Consider the following 23,201-nt stretch of genomic DNA (forward strand, 5'->3'; position numbering starts at 1 on the left):
GAGGAGAGGAGAAGGAGAAGGGGAAAGGAGGAGGGGGAGGAAGAAGGAGGAGGAGGGAGGAGAAGGAGAAGCAGAAGGAGGAAGAAGGAGAAGGAGGAGCAGAAGGAGGAAGAGGAGGAGGGGGAAAGGGAAGGGGGAGAAGAAGGAGGAGGAGAAGGAGAAGGAGAAGCAGAAGGAGGAAGAAGGAGAAGGAGGAGGAGGAGGAAGAAGGAGGAGGAGGAGCAGAAGGAGGAAGAGGAGGAGGGGGAAAGGGAAGGGGGAGAAGAAGGAGGAGGAGAAGGAGGAGAAGGAGGAGGAGCAGAAGGAGGAAGAGGAGGAGGGGGAAAGGGAAGGGGGAGAAGAAGGAGGAGGAGAAGGAAGAAGGAGGAGGAGGAGGAGGAGGAAGAAGGAGGAGGAGGAGCAGAAGGAGGAAGAGGAGGAGGGGGAAAGGGAAGGGGGAGAAGAAGGAGGAGGAGAAGGAGGAGAAGGAGAAGGAGAAGCAGAAGGAGGAAGAAGGAGAAGGAGGAGCAGAAGGAGGAAGAGGAGGAGGGGGAAAGGGAAGGGGGAGAAGAAGGAGGAGGAGAAGGAAGAAGGAGGAGGAGGAGGAGAGAAGGAGAGGGGGGAGAAGGAGAAGGAGGAGGAGAAGGAGAAGGAGAAGGAGACAACTCCCTCAAAAGAGGACCCTGGGGGAGAACATCAGGAGAGCCACCCAGAAGGAGCATTTGTGGCAAATACACAATTCAGTCTTCCAGCCACAGCTCTGAGGCCGTCACAGCTGCCTCGCCTGCTCCCATGGGGGAGGTTGTGTGCGACATAGCAATTTGCAGAAGTACAATAACAACCGACAAACAGGTGGGCTGGCCCCTCTGCACCTGGGAAGAGACTTTCGTGGGGGGGGGTTGCGGGGGTTGACCATGTTTGATGCTCAAAGAATATAAATAAAGGCAGGGAGTTCTCAACTTACAACCGTCCATTTTGTGACCGTTTGAAGTGACACCCGGACTGGGGGGTGGGGAAAGGCGACTTACACCTGGTCCTTTCCCCTTACAACCTATTGCAGCATTCCCTTTGTGTGAGTTTGAGAGGTTGTCAAACTTTGCAATAATTTGCCAATCTCTTCTTCTTCTTGTGTCATATCCGTCATCGGACATTTGCGATCCTGTTGGCGATCCTATTTTGATCAACAGACGCATGAAAAAGGGCTGCTGAGTTTTGTCCAAACCCTTAGATTTTGAAGCCACGATGTCCTTTCTTTTTCTGCCTGGACCTCCTTTGCCTTCAATCTTTCCCTGGAGGATTAAGTGAAATATGGCGTATTTTTCCGGGTGTCGCATGTCTGAAATATTCTAACTTTTGCTTTTTAATGGCTTTGATCATTTCCCTTGGCTTTTCCAGGTGGCTTATCCCCTCCTCCTTTCTGATTTTGTCAACCCAACAGCCGCCTGTAAATCCACATTTCAAATGCTAAAGAAATGTGCAAATGTGCAATTTGCAAATAGTGGAAGAAAACTTTGCCACCTGCAAAGAGAATAGTTGAGTCTGCATATATGGGATGAGCTCTTAAAAGCCGAGATACAGAATAGGGATGTTTGTGTTAATCCGATAGTGAAAACCAACACAACTCTTGTTATGATGTCCTTGGCGTTGCAGGGACACTTAATCTGGTGCATTGTTTTTTTTTTTCAATTTCCCTTCTTCGAAGGGCATTAAAACAGGCTGAGATTAAGGTTAGGAGCTGGGCTGCTTTAAATTTTAGATTTTTTTTTTTTTAGCAATTATATTTGGGAAAAGGGGCTTGGAGGAAGTTTGCAAAAGGCAAAACAGCTTTTCAGTACGGGGAGTCCTCTGACCAGAGGTGAAATCCAGCAGGTCCTGACAGGTTCTGGAGAACCGGTAGCCGAAATTTTGAGTAGTTCGGAGAACCAGCAAATGCCACCTTTGGCTGGCCCCAGAGTGGGTGGGAATGGAGATTTTGCAATATCCTTTGCCCTGAAGTGGGGAGGGAATGGAGATTTTGCAGTATCCTTCCCTTGCCACGCCCACCAAGTCACGCCTACCAGGCCACACCACACTCACCAAGCCACGCCCACAGAACCGGTAGGATTTCACCACTACCTCTGACTTATGAATTGTAAGACTTCAACAATTTGTTTAGTGACTGTTTAAAGTTACGACGGCACTGAAAAAAGAGACCTGTGACCATTTTTCACATTCTTATGACTGTTGCGACATCCCCAGGGTCAAGTGATCAAATTCAGCTGTGACTCAACTGACAACTGACTCATATTTATGACGGTTGCAGTGTCCTGGGGTCACGTGTGATCCCCTTTTGTGACCTCCTGACAAGCCAAGTCAACGGGGGAAGCCGGATTCACTGAACACTTAACGCGTTACGAATTTTAACAACTGCAATGATTCACTTAGCAACAGGTCGTAAAATGGGGCAAAACTCACCTAAACGTCTCACTTAGCGACATAAATTTGGGGCTCGATTGTGGTTGTAAATTGAGGACTGTCTGTACAGCCTTTCTTAACCGGAAGTCCGCCAGATGGATTTGGTTGTGGCTTTTAACCTGATCAGTTGGGTAGGAAAATGGGTGCATTGGCTGGGCATGATGGGGGTTGTAGTCTAAAGATACCTCAGAGCAGGAGGTTGAGGACGATTGGCTGGAGGTCACAAGAGGGGAAGGGGCATCTGCTTTGGCTCATAAGTAACACTCCAAAAAGTGTTTTCAAGAATCGAAAATATATTTTTTTTTACAATTCCTTTTCCGGATTGTTCTGCTTTACCCGGGATCTTTGCAGCTTCCTGGCAATCTCCATGTGAGAAAAAAAAGGAGATTGTACACATTTTGGCTGTGAGATTCGGCTGCATGCAATCTCTGAACCGTCACATGGGCTGAGCACCGTTTCCTGTAGTTTTGTGATTGTGTTATTTCCCAAGGGCGGGCAGGCAGGCAGCTGTGAAAGCCCCATAATATCCTTCCCCATTGAAGTGCTTGTCCAGATGTTTAGATTCCCCTTGCCATCATCCTCAATGAAGAGGCAGCTGAAGTGTGGCGTCCTCGGAGCTCTCTGAGATGGCTGGTTTTCTTGCAGACGTTTCATGACCCAACCAGGTAACATCATCAGTGCTAGGAGGTGTTGGGGTTTGCGAAGAGGAGGAAGAGGAGGGGAAGGAGGAAGATAATGCTGACTGTGGGGGGTCCTTGGTGCTCTCTGAGCTGGGTTGTTTTCTTGCAAACCTTTCATTACCCAACTAGGTAACATCATCAGTGCTAGAGGAAAATGGGGATTGCAGAGTGGAGGAGGAGAAGGAAAAAGAGATGGAGAAAGGGATAGAGAAAGAAAAGGAGAAAGAGGCGGAGGAGGAGTGTAGATTTCTTGGTGTCCTCTGAACTTGGCTGTTTTCTTGTAGACGTTTCATCACCCATCTGGGTAACACCATCAGTGCTAGAAGGAAAGGGGGATTGCAGAGTGGAGGAGGAGAAGGAAAAAGAGATGGAGAAAGGGAAGAAGATAGAGAAGGAGAAAAAGGTGGAGGAGGATGGTAGAGTTCTTGGTGTCTTTGAACTTGGCTGTTTTCTCGTAGACGTTTCATCACCCATCTAGGTAACACCATCAGTGCTAGAAGGAGATAGGATTTGCTTAAGGGTGGACATTCCGCTGGGAAGGTACCACCCCTTCCCCACTGAAGTGAAGGGGAGTTGGGCGAGGGTCTTTCTTCCCTCCCATTCTACAATGTCCCCCTGGATCAAGCTGAGATCGTTAACCTGGTTCAGTGGGAATCCCTTCGTGATTAAGGCCACATCCTTGGCATGGATATTTTTGAAGCGAATATAAAACTGAAACTGAAGAAGTTTTCCCTTTAGAGCTGTTGGACAAAGGGTATGAGAGATAATGTAGATCTTGGTCATTATAGACGTTTGAGGATGTAGAAAATCCAATAAGTGTAAAGAGAAAGATTTATTATTTCTCCCAGTGGAGAAATTGATGGGAAAAATGAATGTGGTTGAGTTGGTTAAGGCAACTGTTTTAACAATCCTATTCAGTTTGGTTTCCATTGGGAAATCGCTTCTGGATTTTACGCTCGAAGAAAAATGAAGTTTTTAAAAAACGGGATAACTTTATTGTTATAGAAACGGCTTGTACAGAAAGTCCTTGATTTACAACCGTAAGGGGGAACCAGAATTCCCAATGCTAAGCGAGGCAGTTGTTAAGTGAGTCCAACTTTATGACTTTTTGCCATGCTCGTTAAGAGAATTGCTGCAGTTGTTAAGCAAATCACACGGTCGTTAAGCGAACCTGGCTCCCCCCATTGAGTCTGCTTAATGGAAGTTGATTTGGAAAGTTGCAAATGGGGAGTTATCTGACCCAGAATGCTGCAATCTTTGTAAATGTTTGCCAGTTGTAACGGCCCCCGGTTTTGATCACGTGACTGTGATACTGTGACGGTTGTAAGTGTGAGGACCAGTTATAAGTCACATTTTAAAGTGCCATTGTAACTTCAAACACTGGCTAAACCAAAGGTTGTAAGTCGAGGACCCTGGTAGCAGTGGTGAAATCCAACTTTTTTTAATACTGGTTCTGTGGGCGTGGCTTGGTGGGCGTGGCAGGGGAAGGATATTGCAAAATCCCCATTCCCACCCCACTCCTGGGGCCAGCCAGAGGTGGCATCTGCCGGTTCTCCAAACTACTCAAAATTTCCGCTACCAGTTCTCCAGATCCTGTCAGAACCTGCTGGATTTCACCCCTGCCCTGTAGTCAATACACATCAATGCAAAATGTAATTAACTGTAATCTTTAATTAGTCACTTTATCGTACTGGAAAGTGTCGGAAGTCAATGCTTGTTTTTTCCCCTCTCTTCTGCTCATCCTGCACGAGTTCCTTTTTTAAATAAAATCTTTATTTTCGTTGGATAGGCAATCCTCGGCTTATGCCTGCAGTTTCGCCCTAAATTTCTATTACTAAGCAAGACAGTTTAGGGAGTTTTGCCCCATTTTGTATTTCTTGCCACAGATGTTAAGTGAATCATTGAAGTTGTTAAGTTAGTCACACGGTCATTAAGCGAATCTGGCTTTCCCCGTTGACTTTGCTTGTCGGAAGGTCGCAAAGAGGGGATCATGTGACCCCAGGACTACTGCAACCGTCATAAATACGAGTCAGTGGCCAAGCGTCTGAATTTTGAACCTGTGAGTGTGGGGATGCTGCAGTGGCTGTAAGTGCGAGGACAGGTCTTAAATCACTTTTTCCAGTGCTGTTGTGACTTCAAACGGACATTAAACAAATGGCTGTACTTCAAGGACCCTTGTACAGATAGTCCTTGAATTACGACCACAATTGAGCCTAAAATTCCTGTTGCTAAATGAAACATTTAGCAAATGAAGTGAGTTTTGTCTCATTTTGCGACTTTCCTTGCCACGGTGACTGCAAGTGTTGTAAATACGACAAGCGTCCGAATTTCGATCATGTGACCCTGGGGATGCTGCGACGGTCGTAACTGTGAAATATTTCAAAGAAGAGACTGGACTGCCATTTGTCAGAAATGGTGTAGGGTCTCCTGCTTGGGCGGGGGGGTTGGACTAGATGACCTCCAAGGTCCCTTCCAACTCTGTTAATCTGTAAATATGACCGTAAATCACTTTATTCAGTGCCCTGGTAGCTTGGAATGGTCACTAAATGAACTGTTGTAAGACGAGGACTACCTGTATTTTCTACTCAGGGTCCCTTGTAAAGGGAGACGGCTGGTTTTCAAATCGGATGAATAAATACAAGGAAGGAAAGAAACACTCGACTTTAATAACGTTCTAAGGTGGGGAAAAAAAGGAATTAATCTCTTTAATTCTCAGCCAGCCTTTTATTCCTTTTATTCTGACGGAGCCAATGGGCTGAGGCTTCCTGTGATTTAAGGGGCTGGGAGTGGCGCTTGCAAGACCTTTGACTTTCTCCCTACGACGCACGAGATTTTTTTCTTTTTTTTTGTAGAGGACTTCTGGGTGTTTTCTGGCTTTCTCAGTTCCTTCTCTGCGGTTTTTTTCGCGATCGGAGGTCTCCGAAGACGAACGTCCTTGCACGATTATTCAGAAGTCTTGAGAAAGCAAATCTTGAGAACCGGCAACGTGAGCAGGCAAAATGGAGAGGTTTGGTGGCTCGAATTTTTCCCTTTTCCCCCCTTTAGTTTGAAATAGATTTAGTAATGCAGTGTTTGTTAACCGTGGTCACTTTAAGACGGGTGGGACTTCAACTCCCAGAATTCCCCAGCCAGCAACGCTGGCTGGGGAATTCTGGGAGTTGAAGTCCCTCCGTCTTAAAGTGACCACAGTTTATAAACACTGTAGTGTATTTGGGTTTTTCCCCACTCCCTGGGTTCAAGGAGAGGATATGTAGTCCTTTCTGTTCAATGGTATCTAGAAATTCAGATGCAACTAACCCTTAAACAAGACCCTGAAAGGATGAAAAGTGAGAGGGGTTTTTTTTGGGGGGGGGGCCCAAACCAAGTCCTAAGCAGCATTTTTGGGACTTCACACCTTCTGATCGGATTTAATGGAGGTTTTTCCACGCTTTCGCTTTGGAGAAGCCCGATCGTGGTAGGATTTTGGGAGATTTCAGCTGAGCAGGGAGGTCTGAATTAGCTTCTGGGTTTCATGGTGGATAGTTCTGCTATGTGGGGTCCTTGGTGGTCTTTAAGCTGGGTGGTTTTCTTGCAGACTTTTCGTGGCCCAACTAGGGAACATCATCAGTGCTAGAAGGGAGGAGGGTTTGCAGGGAGAGCAGGAGGAGGAGGAGGAGGACTGTGGGGTCCTTTGTGCTCTCTATTTTCTGGCAGACATTTCGTGACCCAACTAGGGAACATAATCAGTGCTAGAAGGGGAGGGGGGTTGCACAGTGAAGGAGAAGAAGAAGAGGAGGAGGAGGAAGAGTAGCAGCAGGGGCAAGATTATGGATCATTGCTGCTCTCTGAGTCTGGTTGTTTTCTTGCAGATGTTTCATGACCAAACTAGGTAACATCATCAGTGCTAGAAGGGGGAAGGAGGAGGAGGGGAGGAGGCAGCTGTGAAGTACTTGGTGCTTGGTTGTTTTCATGCAGATGTTTCATTATCTGACTAGGTTACGTCATCAGAAGGGAGTGGGGTTTGCTCTATGTTTCCCTCACTCCCTTCTAGCACTGATGATGTTCCCTAGTTGGGTCATGAAATGTCTGCAAGAAAACCACTCAGCTCAGAGAGCACCAAGGGGGACCCACAACTCAACCCTGAGCTACAGATATTCTCTTCTATGGCAGGGGTCTCCAACCTTGGCAACTTTAAGCCTGGAGGACTTCAACTCCCAGAATTCCCCACCCAGCAAAGCTGGGTGGGGAATTCTGGGAGTTGAAGTCCTCCAGGCTTAAAGTTGCCAAGGTTGGAGACCCCTGTTCTATGGGATAGTCCTACTGTATCTCACCTGTGAATAAAATCTGCAGGTAGCTTTTTAGTTTGGCTCACAATCTCCTCCGCTTGGTGATTTTGGATGCTTTTGAAGTTTGGAGATGGATGAGTTTTTCTCCTGGGGTCCCATTACAGAGAGGTTTTTTGTTTCGCTTCAGATTTCATGTCTGGCCACATGGCATCTGTTAACACCTTTCACTTCCTTCCACCTCTAAAACTGGTTTGTGCAAAAAAAATAAAAATAAAATAAAAAAGCCGCTTGTGTCTTTAACACCTCTAAAATTGGCCAGTTTGTAAATACTTTTTCCATGACCCGGGGGCCTAATTTTTGCACCTGCAAACCATTTAGCAGAAAGCTTTGGGTTTATTTCTTCATTTCTAAGAAATAAAGGGGAAAGAAAAAATGTTACTAGTCCTGTCTGGTCCATTTCCTGGCTTTTTCTTAGTGATGTTTCAATCTGAGAGTGAAACTTTATGGGGAGAAAAGAAGCTGTTGATAGGAAAAAGGAATTAGATGCTGGCTTAGGTGGCTAGGAGAAGGCAGGTTGATGTGTCCAGAAGACACGAGGAATTTGGGAGGATCCTTTGACGGGAATGTCTGCACGAAAACCACCAAGCTCAAGGAGCCCACAGTCTCCTCCTCCTCCCTTTAAACCCCTTCCCCTCTAGCACTGATGATATGCCCTAGTTGGGTAATGAGATGTCTGCAAGAAAGCTGACAGAGCTCCAAGGACTCCACAGTTCAATTTTGAGTTACAGATATTCTCTTCTGTTCGGTACCTTTGATTATTTGTGGATTTCTCCTTGATGGGATGGCTGGACCCCTCCCCTTGTGAGCCTCAGTTTCTCCTCTTGGAAAGGAAAAGAAATCATGATATATATATATTTTTACTCTCCCCCCCCCCCCAGACTTCAAAGAGTCTCCTTTGGCTAGTTGCAGAAACAGAGAGCAAATCTTAGCCTATGAATTCTGGAAGTGAAATGGCATTTCCAGTTTGGGACAGGCTGGTGCAAAATTTTTAAAGGGACCTATTTATTATTTATGGGGTCCTTGATGCTCTCTGAGCTTGGTGGCTTTCTCACAGACGTTTCATGATCAAACTAGGTAGCATCATCAGTGTTGGAAGGGAGAGGGGTTTATGGAGAGAATGAAGAGGAGGAGAAGGAGGAGGAGGACGACAACAACTGTGAGCTTGGTGGTTTTCTTGCAGGTTTTTCATGAGCCCACAAGGGAATGTGCTGGAATGGGGGTGGGTGGGTTTGCTCTCTGCTTATACACCTCCCTTCCCCATCAATTCTTGGTGGTTCCTTGATTAGACTATTGTTTACTGCTTGATTGTTTGTCTGAGTTGCTAATTCCTTGATTGGGGTAGTGTCGGTTTATCCCTTCATTGTTGGTTTAGAGTTAATCCTGGTGTTAATCTCTGTTTAGTGATGATTGCCGATATGGGGGTAGTTTGGTCTTGTTTTTAGCTCTTTGCTTGTCTCTTTTGAATGATGTGTAGATGTTACTTATCTCTATGTGTTTGTTGATGGCCATCGGTCTTGATTGCCCGGCTTTCAGGAATTCACTACAGTTTTTGAAAGCCCCCCCCCCCCTCAATGTGATTCTGGCCGGCTTGCAATAGCATAAAAGCATAATTAGAAAAGCATTAAAATGAACAATTAGAGAAATAAAAAGGTGAAAACAAAAGAGCACGGACGATACAAGGAATGCAGTGGTGGAGTTTTCTGAAAATGGGTTGTTTTTGCACTGCAGATTTACAGCCTAGGGAATTGCCTGCAGGAGTCTTCTTGCGGGCAACTCCTGTGGGGGCCTATTCCAGGGCGGGGCTCTGCAGCTTTGCTGATTTCTCACATTTTTAGAGGATGCAGAAGTGACAGCATGCTGGGAAAACCCCCCCCCTCGTTTTTGGCCTCTGTGCCCGAGGTCTCTTCTTTGGGTGGTGCTTCGGGGCCGCTCGGTTGGGCCTCCTGTAACGGGTGTGTGAATGAATCACATCCTGGGAAGTCATGGGCCTTTGATGGAACTCCCTCGTCATGTTTCGGTTTTGTCTTGAAAGATGGATTGTGGTCATCAAATTGGGAAACCTTTAATTCAGTGCTTCTCAACCGTGGCAGGTTTAAAGTGGATGGACTTCGACTCCCAGAATTCCCCAGCCGGCATGCTTTAAGATGGGTGGACTTCAACTCCCAGAAGTCTATGTGGGTTAGATTTCTATCTTGCCAGGAACTTGAGGCCATATGCTTAATACAGGGAATCCCCATTAAGCAACTGCCTCATTTAGCGACCGTTTGCAGCTACAATGGTGATAAAAATGTCCTTGCATTGCCGACATTTGTAGGCTGCCAGATAGCAAGCACAATCATAGTTTCACTTAGCGACCACTTTGCTTAATGTCTGTTGTCGTCGTTCCCAGTTCTGGTCACTAAGCAAGGGTTAGCTGTATTCTCTCCTCCCCCCACCCCAAACCAACAACCATCTGGGGCTAAGGATGCTGGAACCTGGTTTCCAAGGCTGGCCCAGCAATCTTTGCCCCTACTCTGGTAGTTTAAGCCCATTGTTTGGGGTATTGATTACACTGATATTGTATTGATCTTCTTCTTGGGGGTGGGGTCTTCATTGATCTTTGGTGAGGAAGAGGAAGCTAAGAGGCAAATTTCCCCTGAGAAATCCCTGGCCAAACTAGGATTCCTAATCCCACCCTCTGATTTCACATCTGCATCAAAAGCCATGGTTTAATCATGGTTTATTGAATAAACCACCACCGATCAGGCTGATTCGGTGGGGCAAATCAAACCCAAGGCACTTGAATTCATGGCACGCAACCTGAGACTTTGGTGCCAAGCTGGAAAAGGCTGTTTGAACCCTGGGTGACCATGACAGCCATACCCTCTGGTCAGGAAGCTAGTCTTAAAATACCCACCACCACTTATAAATATGTATTTTTCTGCTGTTCTGCACGGTTTTGAATGAGGGTGTATGTGTATTTATACAGCAGGAAGTGAAGGTATGCAAAGCAGCTGCTGGCGTTTTGTAGGGTTCCTTCCGCTATAGGGCGACACGCTTGACCAACTGAAATTCCCCAGAGAGGAGAGACTACCCTGTTGAATGTCTGCCTGTGGGGCAGCTGATAGGAGGCACAAGTCCTATGAACAGGAAAGTGGTCCTGTTTCCTTTGGGGAGGGGGCTTGCCTTCCCTCAGGACGGTGGGCAAGGACCTATTAAGGACTGGCCTTTGTTTCTTGGGCGGGGGGAACGAAGCCCACCCCTCCCTGGTTTGCATTGTGGAGCAAACCCCTAGACTCCAAATGTGGCCCCTTTAAGACTTGTGGACTTCAACTCCCAGAATTCCCCAGTCAGCCCACCAGTCTTAAAGGGGCCACGTTTGGAGAACCCTGCCCTACAAGTGGCATCTTCCCCAGAGGTGGGAAACAGTGGAGCATGGTGCATCACTAGACCCAGCTAGGTTTAATTTTGGCAGCCCTTTGAGGTAGGCCAGCTCGGGAAGCGGACCGGAAGCCTACAGGTAATCCTCAACTTACAACCACAAGCAAGCCCAACATTTCCACTGCATTGCCCCATTTTACAGCCTTTCTTGCCTCGGCTGCTAAGTGAATCACTCCAGTTGTTAAGTGAGGAATACGGTTGTTAAGCGAATCTGGCTTTCCCAATGACTTTGCTTGTGGGAAGGTCGCAAAAGAGGATCACGTGACCTCGGGACACCACAACCGTCATAAGTACATGCCAGTTGCCAAGCCTCTGAATTTGGATCATGTGACACCACGGGTCGGAGTTGCATTTGCTCCACCATGCAAACGGTCGTAAGTATGAAAAGAGGCCATCAGTTCCTTTTTTCAGTGCCCTTGTAACTTCGAACGGTCACTAAATGAAGTGTTGTAAATTGTATTTTATTGTTATAAGGATAGCGTTTTTCCATCTCGGTGGTGCTGGGGAATTCTGGGAATTGAAGTCCACAGAGCTTAAAGCTGCCAACTTTGCTACAGGCAGTCCTGGATTTACGACCACAAATTGGGACCGTTCTTTCCAAGCCAGGTGGCAGCTCATTGTGTCATGCCTGATTTTACAATCTTTTTTGGCATAGTTGTTAAGTGAATTGTGTGGCCGCTAAATGAACTCCAGGTACTTTCACTCCTGGTGTTCTCTGCAGTCGTTCTGCTTGGGAGGGGACCGCTTGCACACCTGGAAGGGGGCATGAAGACTGTCCCTGGGAAGGGAAGTAAGTTGGCTAACCCGGGACGGGCATCTGGCAAATGAAATTATAGCAAGCAGAGCCGAGCCGAGCATGGCTGATCTATTAGACATAAACACGTTAAGCTTAATCAGCTCCCTGGAACAGGCTCCCTTGCACGCCAGCACCACATGAAATCTCATTAAGAGGTTTGCACTAATTAAGAGAGGAAGAAATAAACACAAAAGCCAGCCATGATAGACGCAACACACTTCCTCCAGCTCTGGGTCTAATCTGATTTCACTGGGACGCTTTGTGTTTTAATCCCCAGCGCGGTGGACAATTGCCACGTAGAATCCTAGGGCTGGAAGGGACCTCGGAGGTCTTCTAGTCCAACCCTCTGCTCAGGGGCAGGAGACCTTATATACCATCCCAGTCAAATGGTTGTCCAGTCTGTTGCACCCACAAGTCCAAGTGGCAAGCTGTTCCGTTGATGAATTGTTCTCGTTGTCAGAAAATGTCTCCTTGGACATTTGTCCAGGATGGCATCAGGTCTCCTGCTTTGGACATCTGCTTTGGTCCCTTCCAGCCTTATGATCCTATGTGGGATAGATGCATAGGATAGAGAATGATTGATTGATAGAACGATAGAACGATAAAACGATAGATAGGTAGATAGATAGATAGATAGATAGATAGATAGATAGATAGATGGATATGAATGGATGGATAGATAGATAGAGATGGATGGATGGATGAATAGATATATATGGATGATGGATAGATAGAGATGGATGGATGAATGGATGGATGAATAGATAGATAAAGATGGATAAAAAAAGATAGATAAAGATGGATGGATGGATGGATGGATGAATAGATAGACAGACAGATAGATAGATAGATAGATAGATAGATAGATAGATAGATGGATGAATAGATAGATAGATAAATCGATAGATAAAGATGGATGGATGGATGAATAGATAGATAGAGATGGATGGATAGATAGGGATGGATGAATGGATGGATGGATAGATAGATAGATAGATAGATGAATAGATGAATAGATAGATAGATAGAGATGGATGGATGGATGGATGAATAGATAGATAGATAGATAGATAGATGAATAGATAGATAGATAGAGATGGATGGATGGATGGATGGATGAATAGATAGATAGATAGATAGATAGATGGATGAATAGATAGATAGATAGAGATGGATGGATGAATGGATGAATAGATAGATAGATAGATAGATAGATAGATAGATAGATAGATGAATAGATAGATAGATAGAGATGGATGGATGGATGGATGGATGGATGAATAGATAGATAGATAGATAGATAGATGGATAAAAGGATAGATAGATAGATAGATAGATAGATAGATAGATAGATAGATAGATAGATGGATGGATGGATGGATGGATGGATGGATGGATGGATGGATGGAATAACAGGGTTGGAATTTGGAAGGTCCTTGGAGGTATTTGTTCAACCCCCTGATCTCCCTCCTTTCCTCCCTGCCTCCCTCATCTATCTAATCTGTCTGTCTGTCTGTCTGTCTGTCTGTCTCTCTCACACCCACACCCTCCTCTCCATAGATCGATGGAACAGCTTGTTGTGAGTGCTCCATCTTTGGAGCTTCTCAAAAACAGACTGGATAACCATTGGTCCAGGTTGGTATAAAGTTCTCCTGTCTTGGGCAGGGAGACGGACTAGATGACCTCCAAGGTCCCTTCCAGCCCTAGGATTCCACAATCCCGGTTCCTCTTTGTGACCCGACCTGTGGATTTTCTGCCCGTTCTTCTCTCTTGCCTTTGGGCTCCTCCTTCCTTGGACCTCTTGGCTGCTTCTGTCCTTCAGTGGCTTTCAAACGTTTTTTAGCCATCTTGGGCAGGGTTGAGTTTTGCAAGATTGGGGGCAGAGGAGACGAGAGGAGGGGCCTCAACACAGCTCCCCATTCAAGGCCGAGGGAAGGAAGTCCGAAATTCTCCCTGACCCCCCGGCCCTTGGCAGGCAAGCGGTCTGGAGAACAAGCCCCCTTTAGTGCTTATGGCAGCTGCACCGCACGGGGGGGAGAGGGGGTTTGGTATTTTCTCTGGCAAAAAAAATCCCTTTTTTTGCAGAATTTTTAAGCGTCTTAGTTTTTTTTTTAAAGTATTCCTGAGCTTTACTCCTTGCTGAAACCTTTTGGAGGGCTAAAAAGTCATAATCATGTGCATTGCAGCAATATAATATATATTTTATACAACACTGATGATATTTCATTCCATTCTTGCATCCGAGGTTGGTTGGCAGTTAATTGCATCACTTTCCGTTTCCTAAATTAGCGTTTCCCAATCTCAGCCACTTTAAGAAGGGTGGACTTCAACTCCTAGAATTCACCAGGCGGCATAGTCCTCCACTTACGGCGACAATTGAGCCCCCAGAATTGTGGTGGTAACTCATTGAGGTCGTAAGTCGAATCGTCACATGACTTGATTTTATGACCGTTTTTACAAAAGTCATTAGGCTCTCATAGCAACCACACCATTGTGTGGTTGTTAAGCAAATCATATGGTTGTAAGTCTGAATTCAGGGCAAAATTCACTTAACAAATGTTTCACATCACAACAGAAATTTTGGGCTCCATTGTAGAATAGAACAATAGAATAACATCATAACAGAGCCTTGGTGGCGCAGCAGACTAAAGTGCTGTTAATTAGCACCAGCTGCCTGCAATTACTGCAAGTTCGAATCTCACCAGGCTCAAGGTTGACTCAGCCTTCCATCCTTTCGAGGTAGGTAAAATGAGGACCCGGATTGTGGGGGCAATAAGCTGACTTTGTATAAAAAATTGCTGAGCACATTGTAAGCCGCCCTGAGTCTTCGGAGAAGGGCGGCATATAAATCAAATTAAAAAAAAAAAAAAAAAAAAAAGAACACCACTTAGGGGGCCCCCGAAAGCCCTATTAAGCAGGTATATACAAAAGTATGAAGGCTATTGCTTAAAACATTGTAAGCCGCCCTGAGTCTCCGGAGAAGGGTGGCATATAAATCGAACCAATAAAATAAATAAATAAATAATAGAATAATAACTTCGTCACTTTGAATGTGCACTGATTGACATACATTAAAAAGGAAATTTTATTGCCCGTAGCTCTCAAAGGGTCTCCACTAATATATATAACATAAACATGACAGAATAAATGAATAAATAAGAAAAGAATAGAATAGGATAGGGTAGAATAGAATAGAATACAGTAGAGAATAGAATAGAATAATAGCTTTATTGTCACTTTGAATTTTGAATGTACACTAATAGGCATACATTAAAAAGGAAATTTCGTTGCATGCAGCTCTCAAAGGGTTTCCACCCCTAATATATACAAAATTATGGATATATCCATATATGTTACAACTGTATTTTTAATCTTCAAAGGTTAAAAAAAAGTGATAGCAGCTGATTTGCGAGGATGATCCGATGGCTAAAATGGCATTTGTCCTCATCCCATTGAACTGCAGGGATCTACTTCAGAGTAGACCTGCAAGGGACATTTTTGTGTGTGTGTCTGTGAGTATCATTCAAAGCCACCATCTTGACTCTTTTGCCCTCCTCCCTCGGGATTGTGCTTTGTGGGTGAGTCGCATCCAGACCCTCTGCGCTCTGCTGGCGTTTGAAACCGGATGTCCGCGTGACAGTCACTTCTCTGACTGTGTAAAGGCGTCTGGGGAACCCCTTGCCACTTGACCAGAGCTTTTGCAAACGTGAAACTTCCCACAACCTTAGCAAGGCGGTTGTGGCTTTGGCAAATTGTGGTAGTTTCCTGAGGAGCATCGAACGATGTCCTCTTGTTGGCGTGAGTCACACGGAGGGGCCACGGGGTCAGGGGAGACAGTGGCGAGGGCGAAGGCCACCATCCAGCCATGGGCTGGGGTGGGTAGGGACTCCTGCCTGACCGGGGCTTCCTTCCTGCCGAGGTTGGTGGGGAGGGGGCTGGGTGGGGGCTGCAAAACCAGCAGATTGGTGTGAATGGATTTGTGGGTCAATTCTAAAACAGAAAAAAAAGGAAATAGAGAAGTTAATCCAGGTCCCATTTTTGCCATTATTCTTCGCAAAGCTTTTCCGAAAATAGAAAATCCAAGCAGAGTAACAGAAAACAGGCAGTCCTTGACTTACAACAGTTCATTTAGTGACTGTTCGAAGTTACGACGGCCCTGAAAAAAGGGGACTTGGGACTGTTTTTCACACTTCCGACTGTTACAGCATCCCCCATGGTCACCTGATCCAAATTCGGACACTTGCCAGCCGACTCGTATTTATGACGGCTGCCGCGTGCCCCCAGGGTCACGTGATCCCCTTTTGCGACCTCCTGACCATCAGAGTCCGCAGGGAAGCCAGATTCACTTAACAACCGTGTGACTAACTTCACCATTGCAGGGATTCACTTAACAACGGTGGGGAGGAAGGCCGTAAAGTGGGGCCAATTTCACAGCTTAAGCCACCGAAATGCTGGCTTCCGTCGTGGCCGTAAGTCGAGGACCCTCTGCACGACAGAACGGCTGAGAAAAAGGGGCTTATTTGAGTTCAGTTTACGGAATAGAGGAACCGAAAGCGTCAAAAGGTAGCAGTCAATGCTCCAACCGCCCAGCCAGCGGAGGAAGCAGCAGGGGGACGGGTGAGGGGGGGGGACGGGTGAGGGGGGTCACCGGAGGAGGCTTTGGGGTTGGGAAAGAGCTGGGGGCCACGTGCTGGGATGACATCTCGCCTTGCGAACGTTCCCGGAAACTAAAATAAGCTCAGCCAGGGTATTTTTATCCTGCATTCAGCAAAAATATCTAGGGGAAAAGGCAGCCTTTTCAGACGGGGTCCTTCCTTCTGAAAGCAGTCAGAAAGGTTGTAAAACAGGGCAAGGTTCTCACTTAGCAACTGTCTTGCTTAGCAACAGAAAGGCTCCACTATGTTCGTAAGTCGAGGACTGCCTGTAAAATAATACGAGATACAGCTAGTCCTCGACTTACAACAGTTCATTTAGTGACCGAAGTTACGATGGCACTGAAAAAGTGAGTTAGGACCCTTTTTTCACACTTACGACCGTGGCAGCATCCCCGTGGACACGTGACCAAAATTCAGATGCTTGGAAACTGGCATGTACTTAACGACGGTTGCAGTCTTCTCGGGCTCATGTGATTGTCCCTTTGGCAACCTTCTGACCAGCAAAATCAAAAGGGAAAGCTGGATTCACTTAACGACTGTGTCACTAACTTAACCACTGCATTGATTCACTTAACAACGGCGGCAGGAAAGGTCGTAAAACGGGGCAAAACTCTCTCAACCACCTCTCAGTGAGCAATATTCATTTTGGGCTGTAAGCCAAGGACGACCTAAAAATATAAGCTACAGAATCAAGTAAAAAAAAAAAGCAGTCAAATATACAGATCATTAAAAATAACGAATGAATGAATGAAAAAGAAAAGCAAAGAAAGGGAACCAACCAAAATAGAACTTGGGGAGGGGGGGGGCAAACTCGATGGCGCCTTCGGTCGGCTGCCGGTTTTCTACGTTTCTGTGTGAAACGCGCTGACTTCCTTCTCAACCCTTGTTCCCATTTTTGTGATATTTCCCGTGGGTTCCTCTTTGTAAACAAACAACATTAAAAATAAGAAAGTTGCCTGGCGAATAATCCAGGCTTTCCGATCCAAAGGTCAGGTTGGCAAGACCCCCCAAAACCCCCCACCTTCCCTCCCCAAAAAACCTTAACTTCCCCTGATATTGTCTCTTTGGATGGCTTGGACGTCAACCTTGGGTGCTGGGGATGATGGGTATTGGCATCCCTGCAAAGGGGGGAAGGCACCAGATCTCCTCTCCCCTCCGCTTAAGAGAGCGTTGCATTCAGAAGACTCCCTGGGGCTTTTAAAGGAGGCCCTTGACTTAAAAGTTCATTTAGTGTTTTGTATTTTAACTTTTCTTGAATAAACTAAATATTATTTGGGGAAAAAAAAACCCAGTTCATTTAATGATTGATTGAAGTTACACAGCAGTGAAAAAAGTGACTTAAGGCCGTTTTTCACACTTATGACCGTCGCAGCATCCCCAGGGTCACGTGATCAAAATTCAGACGCTTCGCCACTGACTCATATTTATGACCTTTGGCAACCTTCTGACAAGCAAAGTCAATGGAGGGAGTCAGATTCACTTAACAACCGTATTACTAACTTAACAAAGGCAGCGATTCACTTTAATGACTGCGGCAAAAAAGTGAGGCGAAACTGACTTAACAAATGTCTCACTTAGCAACCAAACTTTGGGGCTCAAATCTGGCCGTAAGGTGAGGACTACTAGCACGCCAAAGGGCGGCCATTGCAGTGTTCAGGGTCGGTGATCCGGTGTCGGGATTGTGCTCGGATGTGTGTAAACGTGCAAAGAAGTGTCGGTGAGTCAGAGAAGTGTGACTGGATGGGAGAAGGAGAATGGTGGTGGGGGAATTTGGGCTTCTTATTTATAGCCACAGGAAATGACTTTTGGAGAAGATCTCGCTCTCAGCAAAATCTGCCGAGGGTCTCTTGCAAAAGCAGAAATGAGGCAAGGGGCAGTCAGGGAAGAAAGGGGACTGAAGGAAGAAACATGGGATAATGTGGGTGTTTGTATCACAAGGGGTCTCGAGCGAGGTCAAGGGTCAGAGAGAGACGGGGGGTGGATGGGCTTGAGGGGTCAAGCAGGGAAAACAGCCTGGAATCCTTACTCAAAACTTTCACTCTTAAAACTTTAAATTTGGTATATGCGGGTTTATAATGTTTAGTGGTCTCTAAAACTTGGCAACTTTAATCCTGCTGGACTACAACTCCCAGAAGCCACTGCAGTGCCCTTCATCTGCCCAAACGACTCAGCACAGCCCTTTCCTTCCCCTGGTAGAGAGACCGGCTCGGCTTCTTGTATTTCAACATTTTTGGCATTCTGGGGACTCGGTTCCAAAAAAGAGTTAGATTTGAAAGTCTTTTAGGAAGAGACGAGGGAGGGAGGGAGGACGGAAGGAAGGAAGGAAAGAAGCAAGCAAGCAAGCAATCTAGGAGGGAGAGAGGGAAGGAAGGAAGGAAGGAAGGAAGGAAGGAAGGTAGGAAAGAAGGAAAGAAGCAAGCAAGCAATCTAGGAGGGAGAGAGGGAAGGAAGGAAGGAAGGAAAGAAGCAAGCAAGCAAGCAATCTAGGAGGGAGAGAGGGAAGGAAGGAAGGAAGGAAGGAAGGAAGGAAGGAAGGAAGGAAAGAAGCAAGCAAGCAAGCAATCTAGGAGGGAGAGAGGGAAGGAAGGAAGGAAAGAAGGAAGGAAAGAAGGAAGGAAGGAAGGAAGGAAGAACAAATCAAGCAGGGCAAGCTAGGAGGGAGCAAAGGAAGGAAGGAAGCAAGCAATCTAGGAGGGAGAGAGGGAAGAAAGGAAGCTGGAAGGGAAGGAAGAGGAAGGAAGGAAGAAAACTAGAAGGAAGGGTGGGAGGAGGGAAGGAAGGAAGGAAGGAAGCTACAAGGGAGGGTGGAAGGGAAGGAAGGAAGGAAGGAAAGAAAGAAAGAGAAGACCAATCCCCATGAAATGCCACATGTTTTTGCAGATGTGCAGATCTTTCTGGTGATCGTGCCCTTCAGGGTTGGTGGTGCGAGGCTTGGCCGCTGATGGGGCTGCTCTCCTTCCTCCCGCAGTGCTCGCTGTCCTCGGGGATCCTGAGAACCCGCCGACGAGAGAGAGAGAGGCATGATCTGAGCTGCTGGCCAGGAAGCCGCTGAGCGCCCCCAGAGCCATGGCGGAGGGGCCTTCGCTTGCCCTGGCCGAGTGGCTGCGAACTCTCCGCCTGGACCAGTACACCGAGGCCTTCGAGCAGAACCAGCTGAGATGCCTCCAGGACTGCCAGCACCTGACCGATGAGGCTCTCCTCCGCTTCGGCGTCCTGCTGCCCGGCCATCGCAAGCGCATCCTCTCCGGGTTGACGAAGGTTTTCGCCGAGTCGCCGTCTGTCTCCGGAGGTCCCCAGCTGCCCCCGAGGAGACCCATCCCCATGAAACGCCACATCTTCCGGACTTGCTCGAGTGCGGCTGCCTCCTTGCCAGAGCAAGAGGCCAAACGGGACTTGGCAGGACCAAGTAGCAAGGGGTCGCCCCTAGAACGGGGTTCAGAAGCCCCCGCCGGCCTCCCCCTTACTCCTCCCCCTATCCCTCCGAGGACCACTTGCCACCCTCCGGTCAAGTTCTCCGCTTCGTTCCCGGATCTCCTTGCGGATGCTTCCTTGGACCCAGGATTGGACCCTCCTCCGCAGATAGGTGGCGAGAGGCTCAGCCCCCTCTTTCTGGAGGAGGGGGCCAAGCCCCCTCTACCCCCTCTGCCCGCCAAACGCCACCAGCTGGAAAGCAAGCCGCCCGTCCCCGTGCGCCCCCCCACGCTGCCCCCCAGGGTGGTGGCCCAGAAAGCCAAGCCAAGGTAAGCTCACACACGTGTGTGCAACACAGGGAGGGGAGTGTGTAAGCGTGTGTTAGTATGTGTGCGACGAGAAACACTTCCACGCGTCTCCAAGCAACAAGAGTTCCCTTAAAATAGGCTTTGCTTTCAGTCGGAAGGTGAGAAAAAGGAAAGTAACACTTGGATTATTTTGGTACGGTGTAGGCACAATGCAGGTAGTCCTTGATTTACGACCAAAATTGAGCCCAGAATTTCTGTTGTTCAGTGAGTTTTGCCCCATTAAGTTATTAAACGAATCACTGCAGTCATTAAATGAGCAGCATCCCTAGGGTCACGTTTTCAAAATTCAGACACTCGGCAACTGGCATGTATGTCAGATTTCGATGCTATATCAAAATAAATGAATTTCCAAACTGCCAATCTTTAAGGAAATCTTTTCTTTAATTGAGCACAGCCACCGGATCATGACTTGATGCGGACAAGATTGACCTTTTGCCCCCCAATCCCTCCCTTTCCGATCCCCAAATCTCTGCTTCTCATTGGCTATCTTCCAAGTCATTCTTCAGACTTCTTGTCTCGTCATTTCCCAGGAATGTCTCCCCCCCCTTCATTTCCATGACAACCCGACTTCAAAGGGATTTAGCAGGCAAAAGTTCAGAGCTTATCTCTCTCTCTCTCTCTCTCTTTATGCCAGCGTCGAAGCGCTGACATCCGGCCCCTCTCCCTTCACTCTCCCAGCGGGGCCTGCGTGAGATAAACAACAAGTTTAGTACCTCACCCCCTCTGAGGGGGTACCCCACCCCCTCCCGGGTGATCTGCATGGAATTTAGCTATGAGGCGGTCAGCTTGGATGTTTGTGCTCTTCACCCAGGAAGCTTCTGACAAGGGGTAGCCCTTCCACTTAATTAAGTACTGGAGGCGCCCTCTGTGCCTCCTCGAATCGAGAACTCGCTGTACTTCATAGTACTTATGACAGTTCCAGTGTCCGGGGTGGGGGGTGGGTCACGTGATCCTCTTTTTGGGACCTTCTGGCAGGCAAAGTCAATGGGGGAAGCCGGATTCACTTAACAACCGTGTGACTAACTGAAGTATTGCAATGATTTGCTTATTTGCAAAAAAAGTTTGCAAAATGGGGCGTGACTCACTCAACACCTAACTGCCTTGCTTAGCAACGGAAATGTCAGGCTCAAATCGTGGTCATAAGTCGAGGATCACCTGCACGGCAATAACCTAGGAGAGATTGAGTGGTGAGAAAAGTCAGGTTCTACACTTAGGCAAGAGAAACGAATGCCCAGGTGTAGTACAGGTGATACCTCATTCAACAGTAGTAACTGTGAGAGGAATCTTGGAGCCTAAGTGGACAATCACTTGTATATGATCCAGCTCTCCCACCTGCCCCCTAACATTGGATGGCAGGATGCCAGCAAGGCATCAAGCCAAAGATGGCAAACCTGGCATCTAGCTTTAATTTGCTTTTGGGTCCAGCTCAAGGTGTTAGTGGTCAGCATCAAAGCCTTCCAGGTCCTGGGGCTAAACTAAGCCAACAGAGTTCTGGGCTGCATAAACAGAGGGATAGAATCAAGATCACGTGAAATGCTAATCAGTGGTGGGTTTAAAAATATTTTACTACCCATTCTGTGGGTGTGGCTTGGTGGGTGTGGCAGGGGAAGGTTACTGCAAAATCCCCATTTTCTCCCGATCAGCTGGGACTCGGGAGGCAGAGAATAGATGGTGTCAGGGCCAGTCAAAATTTTTACTCCTGGTTCTCCGAACTACTCAAAATTTCTGCTACCGGTTCTCCAGAACTGGTCAGAACCTGCTGAAACCCACCTCTGGTGCTAATGCCACTTTATGATTTATTTATTTATTTATTTATTCAATTTATATGCCGCCCCTCTCCGAAGACCCAGGGCGGCTCCCAATACACTCAAAAAATCACTTTAAAACATTTAGAAATTAAAAACATTAAAAGACATTAAAACCCATTCACACCATTCATGGCCGGATCTCGTCAGATCTCGTCAGATAATGCCTTGGTAAGGCCACACTTGGAATTCTGCATCTAGTTTTGGTCACCATAATATACAAAAAAATGTTGAGACTCTGGAAAGAGTGCAGAGAAGAGCAATAAAGAGGATTAGTGGGGTGGAAGCGAAAAGATATAAAGAACAGTTATTGGAATTGGGGATGTCTAGCTTAATGAAAAGAAGGACCTGGGGTGACATGATGGCAGTCTTCCAATATTTGAGGGGCTGCCCCAAAGAAGAGGGAGGCAAGCTCTTCTCCAAAGCCCCTGAAGGCAGGAGAAGAAGCAATGGGTGGAAACTCATCAAGGAGAGATCCAACTTAGAACTAAAGAGAAATTTCCTGACCACGAGAGCAATTAATCAGCGGAACAGCTTGCCACCAGAAGTTGCGAATGCTCCATCACTGGAGGTTTTTAAGAAGATGTTGGACACCCATTTGTCTGAAATTGTGTAGGGTTTCCTGCCTAAGCAGAGGGTTGGACTAGAAGACCTCCAAGGTCCCTTCCAACTCTGTTATTCTGAGATCTCCAGTCAACTTCTCTGCAACTCTTTCCCCAAGAAGCCTTTTGTGACCTTTTCTTGGGCTTCTTCCAATGAAAGAGGCAGTTCCTTGCCTTCTGGGCCTGTTAACCAGTTATTCTGCCTCCTTAATCCTCCTTGGCCTGACCTGAGATCCACCCCTAACTATCATAACAACCAGCTTTGCCAACCAACCCTGTTTTTTCTCAACCAGAAACGTTTGCAAAAGGAAATTTCTTCTTCTCTGGAACGAAAGTGCTGCCTCATGTTGTAATCACGCCCTGAACCAGAGGTGGTTGGCCAACCGTTGCAAGGAAAAAGGGCCAGGCACAGAAGTCCTTTCACTTATATTCCACCTTTAATCTTTTTATAAATAATTCCAGGTGGTGAATATACTTAATACTCCTCCCTCCGGCTGTTTTCCCCACAACAACCTTCTGAGGTGGGCTGGGCTAAGACAGAGAGACTGGCCCAAAGTCTCCCAGCCGACTTTCGTGCCTAAAGTGGGACTAGAACTCACCGTCTCCTGGTGATTGGCCCAAAGTCTCCCAGCCGACTTTCGTGCCTAAGGCGGGACTAGAACTCACCGGCTCCTCCTGATTGGCCCAAAGTCTCCCAGCCGACTTT

The 23,201-nt window shown here is 46.9% G+C and overlaps 1 protein-coding gene across 8 annotated transcripts in view; it reads left to right on the top strand.

Moving 5' to 3' along the window:
* The window catches only part of ARAP1 (ArfGAP with RhoGAP domain, ankyrin repeat and PH domain 1), a 103,378-nt gene that overhangs the window by 14,276 nt on the left and 65,901 nt on the right, over positions 1–23,201 (top strand). For all 8 annotated transcript variants that reach the window (XM_087895683.1, XM_087895686.1, XM_087895687.1 and 5 more), the window contains exon 2: positions 19,278–20,049. In XM_087895683.1, coding sequence (XP_087751809.1) covers positions 19,376–20,049 — 674 coding nt within the window. In that variant the 5' untranslated portion in view covers positions 19,278–19,375. The remainder of the gene's footprint in view (positions 1–19,277; positions 20,050–23,201) is intronic.

This window comes from Pantherophis guttatus, chromosome 5 (genome assembly GCF_059756535.1).
Source record: "Pantherophis guttatus breed Tessera chromosome 5, ASM5975653v1, whole genome shotgun sequence".
NCBI lineage: Eukaryota > Metazoa > Chordata > Lepidosauria > Squamata > Colubridae > Pantherophis > Pantherophis guttatus.